This window comes from Garra rufa, chromosome 13, assembly GCF_049309525.1.
Source record: "Garra rufa chromosome 13, GarRuf1.0, whole genome shotgun sequence".
Classification (NCBI taxonomy): domain Eukaryota; kingdom Metazoa; phylum Chordata; class Actinopteri; order Cypriniformes; family Cyprinidae; genus Garra; species Garra rufa.
Window position 1 is genome coordinate 37,841,010 of NC_133373.1, and position 7,012 is coordinate 37,848,021.

Below are 7,012 nucleotides of genomic sequence, written 5' to 3' on the forward strand. Positions count from 1 at the left end.
TCTAAACCAGGGGTGCCCTGGAGGGCCGTTGTCCTGCAGAGTTTATTTCCAACTTGCCTCAACACACCTGCCTGGAAGTTTCTAGAATGCCTAGTAAGTGCTTGATTAGCTTGTTTAGGTGTGTCTGACTGGGATTAGAGCTAAACTCTGCAGGACACCGGCCCTCCAGGACCCCTGGTCTAAACAATCTACTTAGGCTTACAATGCTTTGGCAAAAGCAGTCTTAGTTAGTATTGCAAGGAGGTGGCATTGCAGACAGTATTCTCTAAATCAGGGGTGCCTAAACGCAGTCCATGAGGGCTGCTGTCATGCGATGTTTAGCTCCAACCCCAATTAGGAACTTGAACCAGCTAATCAAGCTCTTACTAGGCTTTCTGGCAGGTGAGTTGAGTCAAGTTGAAGCTAAACTCTGCAGGACACCGATCCCCCAGGACCGAGTTTAGGCACTCCTGCATGTGAATGCTCCTTACAAACAATATTTGCATTGTCCAAGAAACATTGATCAAGGGGTTGCATGTCCTTCCATTGACTGGAATACGATATGCATTCCGGTTGTATTGCAGACTCTACTGATCTATTGATTTACTGAAGTTAAATAGCATTACCAACCTGCTGGAACATCAAGTTCCACTCCAACCCAAATGCCCTCTGCAAAGTCAGTCGGTCCAACGTAACGAACTGTTCCAGTTTTATTAGTGCCCACAGACACGTATTCCCCATCCTTCAGCCAGTCGGGAGTCTCAAGGCTTTCCTCTGAATCAGAAAGGATCTCAAGTCTTTCTTGAGAATCGTTCAGTGCAGATAAAGAGTTACTGAGTTGAGTTTTACCCTCTTCATCTTCTTCATGCAGGATTCCTTTGAAAGACTTTAGACCAGAGGTCTTGACTCGGTGGATTTGGAATGGATTGGAGGTGGATGTAGGAGTGGGTTTGACATGTTTTTCAGGTCTTGATTGCTGGGCAGGTGCTGATGGCTTAGTGGTTTTCACCGGTACTGATGGATCAGATGTTTTTGAGGTAACTGGTGGTACTATTGTCGTAGATGGTACCGATGGGGCTGAACGAGATGAAGAGACATTGGCTTCAGAGGTTTCCTGGTAAAGAGGTAAGGAGTCAGAAACAATGAGAATTTTTTGAGAAGATGCATCTAGAGGAGACACTTGACAATGTTCTTCTGATGTCTGGGCTTCTGGAGATATCTGTTCTCCAAGTTCCAGGTCAGCTTGTTCAAGTTTGGACTCTGATTTTGGTTCAACCTTCTTGGAAGTAGAGTCTATTTTGGTCTCTGTGCTGTCGAGGAGAAGAGGATCAACATTCGAGACCGCACACTCAGAGAGAGTCGCTGTGGAGATGCTTGTGGAGATGTATCCACTTGAGACATCGCTGATGGAGCTGTTAGTTGAATCATCAAGTTCTTTAACCTCTACAGAAACAGGAGGTGGAACCTCCTTAATCACTGATGGAAGAGAAGGAGGTAGAGGCTCTTTGAGTCCTGGAGAAACAGAAATAGGTGGAACCTCTCTGACCTCTGCAGGAACAGAAACTTCCTCAGCCTCTGGAGAAACAGATGTAGGTACAACCTCCTCAACCTTTGAAGAAAGATTAGGAAGTAAAACTTCCTCAACCACCCGAGGAACAGATGTAGGTAGAACCTCCTCAACCTCCAAAGACAGATTAGGAGGCAGAAACTCCTCAACATCTGAAGAAAGACTGGAAGGTAGAACTTCCTCAACCATTGGAGGAACAGATGTAGGCAGATCCTTGTCAACATCTGAAGAAAGACTGGAAGGTAGAACTTCTTTATCCACTGGGGGAACAGATGTAGGTAGAACCTCCTCAACCTCTGAAGAAGGGTTATGAGGTGGAATCTCAACCTCTGGAGAAAGATTAGAAGGTAGAACTTCCTCAACCACTGGAGGAACAGAAATAGGTGGGACTTCTTTAACTTCTTGAGGAAGATGAGACAGCACAACTTCCTCAACGTTCTCAGGATTCTCTGAAACTGGAGTTTCCATAGCATGGCTCTGAGGAGATCACATAGATTAAGCTAAGCAATAATACACACAGTATTAAAATAAACTTTTAAGTTACACAATACACTGCATCAGCAGATACGGTTCACCATAGTAATAAGAAGCTGCCTATAATACATGTAGACTTACTGTCTGGATACCAGATGTGGTTTCTGAGGATATGGTGGATGCTTTAGTGGTCTCTACTTTGTTAGAAATAACCGGAAGTATTGGAACAAAGGAAGCAGATTCTGATTGGCTGTCTTGAGCAGTGTCTTTCGATGGACCCTGTGGAGTCTTCGAAATAAAATGGAAACACTTTTCAGTATGTGTACTTCCTGTGCACTTACCCAAAAAGGTTCTGAGTAGTATAAGATAACTAGGGTTAAGTGTAGACTTACCAGTTCATAGCTGCTGATGTCTTCAAAACTGACAGACTGCACAAAAATACGTGGCACGTTCTAGGTGAAATTAAAGGGGGAAATATTACCAGGTTTTACCAAGAGTACCCCACATTTTGCCATACGTGATGAATGTTTATTCACTATTTAAAAATTCTATATTTCATTATATATTACTATTGTTAAAAACCTACATCATATAAATACACTGTGGCATAGTAATACTATATTATGCTTTTCTAAATCTAGATATGTTTAGAGTCACAGCAGGTGTTGTTACCTGCTCAAAGGCAGTAGGAGGTGGTATCTCTTTCTTCTCCTCTTTCTTGGATAACAGAGACTTGAACATCTTGGGTACTGGAGACACTAAAGCTTTCACTGGAGAGAAATAAGATGCAGCAAATCCTGAGAGACCTACAGGAACGTGGATTTGAGGAGCAGCAGAAGAGAGAAAGATAGAAAGACAGAATAAAAGCAAAGGAGAAAAGAGCAGGGAACCCATAGGAGTTAAAAAAGTGCAAAGCATAAATAAAGCATTAACAAAAATACATAAGCAGATCAGTGCCTCCAACGAGAGCATAGCTGCCAAATTAAGTGCATATATTTTTTTACCGAACCATTTTACTTTATTGCACTTTGATGACATACACCAGACAACAGCTGCAAACAAAAACCTTTATTAAGCGCCATGCAGTGCAGAGTTAATGCACAGGCCAGCAAGTCAAAGGTACTAGTCAGCAGTTACAGCTTTTAACAACTTATCTGAAGTTATCTAAAGAAAAGTGGCGCTTGCTGACATGGTGCTAGAGATATGTGGCTGGTTGCCAGGATGTTGCTTAAGTCTCCTGAGTATTTTAATCACAACTTATGAGTGGTTGCTAGGGTGTTGCTAAGGTATTCTAAGCGTTTTTATGTCGCTATATGGTTGCAGTGCTATTAAGAGAGGTTGCTAGGGTGTTGATTAGGTGTTCTAAGTGTTTCTATGTTGCTATACAGTTGCTGTCATATTATAAGTGGTTGCTAGGGCATTACTTAGGTGTTCTGAGAGACTTTATCATATTTGTATGTAGTTGTTATGGTTCTATGAGTGGTAGTTAGGGTGTTGCTAAGGTGTTCTAAGTGTTTTATGTCACCATGCCATTGGTGTGGTATTATGAGTGGTTGCTATCGTGTTACTAAGGTACATTTTTATATCGTTGCAGTTGTATTATGAGTGATTGCTCGGGTGTTGCTAAGGGTTTCAAAGTGTTTTTATGTTGCTGTGCAGTTGCTGTAGTATTATGAGTTGTTCTTAGGGTGTTGCTAAGGAAACTTTGAGTGTTTTATCATTTGTATATACGTTTGCAGTGGTGCGCTAAGTGTTTTCAATGGTTGCTACACCATTGCTGTGGAATTATAAATGGTTGCTAGGGTGTCGCTAATGCTTTCAAAGTGTTTTTATTTTGCTTTACAGTTGCTGTGCTATTATGAGTAGTTCCTAGGGTGTTGATTAGATATTTTGAATTTTATTATTTGTATATGGTTGCAGTTGTATTATGAGTGGTTGCTAGGGCATTACTACGGTGTTCTAAGTGTTTCTATGTTGCTATACAGTGGATGTCATATTATAAGTGGTTGCTAGGGCATTGCTAAAGTATACTGAGCGACTTTATCATGTTTGTGTGTAGTTGTTATGGTACAGTATTATGGATAATTGCTAAGGTGTTCAGATTATTTTTTATCATTGTTATAGTGTTCCGGATGTTTGCTAGGGTGTTGCTATGGTGCTCTCACTGTTTTTGTGTGGGTGCTTCTAAGGTGTTCTGAGTATTTTTTTTTGTTTATCATGTTGCTATAGCGAGTGCCCTGTATGGTTGCTAAGGTGTTGCTAAAGTGTTTGAATCATTTTGCTGTAGTGTTTTGGATGATTGCTAGGGTGTTGCTAAGGTGCTCTATTTTTATGTGGTTATAGTGTTCTGGATGGTTGCCAGGGTGTTGTTAAGGTGTTTCATTGTTGCCGTTTTGTTGCTGTTGGTATGTTAGACAGCCAAACTCTGTAGTAAACTCAAACTCCATCAGGTAATGTAAGCTCTGTCTCACCTGTGAAGGGAAACGTGGACAGCAGAAGAGGATGAGGACAGTTACCTTGCTCTGAGTTTTGATTTTGTACCGACGCTGAGTGAGATTGATTCTTTGGGGATGATGTTAGCATAGAAATATCCTGCCGACTGTCAAAACCACCCTACAGAACATCAAAGCATGGACAAGAAACTATCAGTAAACACGATGAACATCTGGATGGACAGTAAATTAGTAATAAAATGAACCTGAAAATGAAAAAAAGATGCAAATACGGTACAAATCTGAATATACTGGATGTTACTAAGTGATCAAATTAATAAATCATTGCTTGTTATGAGTGGTTTCCCAAAACAGTGGCATACTAAGTATGTAACTGAACTGTGACACAAACCAAACTGCTGGAAATCTGAACTGTTACACTACTATTTAAGGTGTTTTTTCTCACTTTACTGTCTTCTGCGTCTTGGCTGGTAGACAGATCTTTCCTGCTGCCAGAGAGCTGAAAAATAAACACATTTCATTTCTGGTTTACGTTTGGCTGATTTAGATGAAGTTTTGCTCAAAGATGTTATGTCTCACCCTCTGTACGTTTGGTGAACTGAGGCAGCGTTTGGAAATTTTTCCTTTGTCTGTCATATGTTCCCTCACCGAAACCTCCTGAATTCACCAAAATACAAAGATTATTCTTTGTATTCTCATATTTATATTTAGGCATATATGAAGCAGATACAGTACAGTATATGTACAGGAGATCATGATGTGTGTCAGACCTGTCTGAGACGGTCCAGCGTGAGGATGTTGTCCACGGCTAACACACTCCGCAGGTATTTCTCAATGGCAGCTTCGCTGTCGGCTCCTGGTTTGTCGGTGCTGGCGGCCAGTCGGGCGAGCATCTCTCTGTCCTCAGAGCTCTGAATGTCCTGTCAACAAATGCACACAACTGTTTGTTACCCGTTTCTCACAGACTTGTGTCCAGTGCTGGGGTCAGTAAGATTTTTCTAAAGGAATTAGTACTTTTATATTTAGCAAGGATGCATTAAATTGATCAAAAGTGACAGTGAAGCCATTTATAATGTTACAAAAGATTTCAATTTAGGGGAAACACTGCAGGCAAAAACCCTATTTTTCATGCACCTGTCAAGTTTGAGATTTTGGGCTTTTTGGTGTTTTTTTCAGACTAGTGGAAAGAAAACACCCAAAAGACAATGGTAAGTGTTTCTTTTATAGCACTGTATCTATTTGTGTCAATAGATTTCAATTACAATCCACATTTGTTTTAAAGGCAGTTTTCTTAAAATGTGTTTTTTCTCCTACACTGAGCCATAAATCTCCACTTTAGTAACACTTACAAACACCAAACTTTACATTATTAATCCAGTCTATATTCTGAAGGTTTTTACAGAGGGATTTGTTCATATATAATTTGCTTGATTTTATACATTTTATTCCCCCAAAAATGGTAAAAAATGTTTTCTGTCTGTTCTATGTTTTTTTCTGAATTATGGAGTGACAATATGAGATACCCAAAAAACATTTTAATCTAATATGTCAAAAAAAATTAAACAAGAACTTTGAAACTGACTTCATCCAGTGTTTAGATTTTTGTAACAGAAATATATGCAAACTAGTGCATATTTTATTAAATAATGCCTCATTTGCATATTTAAACCTAACATTTTAGAAAACTTGCAATACAAAAAATGTTTGCAGTTATCAATGTAATCAATTAACTGTGTAAGTAAGGTGATACCTATTAGTTTTTTCCCCTATTTAACAGTGTCTCGCCTTAAAAAATATACATTTTTTTAACTTTCTACTCAAAAAAAAACAATACTGGTGATAAATAAATGTTAATAAATGTTTCTTAAACAGCAAAGCAGCATATTAGAATGAAGGATCATGTGACACTGAAGACTGGAGTTGGGGGTAACGCATTACAAGTAACGCAAGTTACGTAGTAATATTACTTTTCCAAGTAACTAGTAAAGTAACGCATTACTTTTTAATTGACAAGAAAATATTTGAGTTAATTTTTCAAATAAGCAACGCCAGTTACTCCCCCCCCCCCATTTATTGATTTAAAGCTCTCCTGTCCCCATGTTGAGAGAAATCATGAGTAAGATGTTACTTTAGTTCTAGAATAAATGTGAACATTTATAATTCATCTCACTCACTAAAAAAAAAACAAATACAGTATTCATCAAAATGAATAAAAACTGTGAAATTCAACGCAAACCTGCAATAATTAAATATGTTAAATAATACAAATATCCTTTATGTATTTAATCCCATTTTATTAAGCAATGTCTTTGCTGCTGACCTTCGATGATCCAATTCTTCTATACTAATAAGCAAAAATTACTCAAGATAATCTAACATTGGTTTTCATTTTTTTTATATTGCTGAAGAGTTGACATTTTTACTTCTGCGCTCTACTGTACAGACGTGAATTTACTTTTCTCTAAGCCTGAGGCTTTTGGTGTAAAAAGGCTTTTACATTTGCCAAAAATAGAACTTTTTCTATTAAAAACAAACAAGC

At 38.8% G+C, this 7,012-nt stretch overlaps 1 protein-coding gene across 1 annotated transcript in view; it reads right to left on the minus strand.

The window, feature by feature from the left end:
• kif13bb (kinesin family member 13Bb) overlaps positions 1–7,012 on the minus strand; it is a 37,192-nt gene that overhangs the window by 1,472 nt on the left and 28,708 nt on the right. The window contains exons 28-35 of the mRNA XM_073852796.1: positions 5,244–5,393; positions 5,053–5,130; positions 4,919–4,972; positions 4,537–4,633; positions 2,693–2,826; positions 2,413–2,472; positions 2,162–2,308; positions 610–2,023 (exon numbers count right to left, since the gene is read on the minus strand). Of these exons, the coding sequence (XP_073708897.1) occupies positions 610–2,023; positions 2,162–2,308; positions 2,413–2,472; positions 2,693–2,826; positions 4,537–4,633; positions 4,919–4,972; positions 5,053–5,130; positions 5,244–5,393 (2,134 nt within the window). The remainder of the gene's footprint in view (positions 1–609; positions 2,024–2,161; positions 2,309–2,412; positions 2,473–2,692; positions 2,827–4,536; positions 4,634–4,918; positions 4,973–5,052; positions 5,131–5,243; positions 5,394–7,012) is intronic.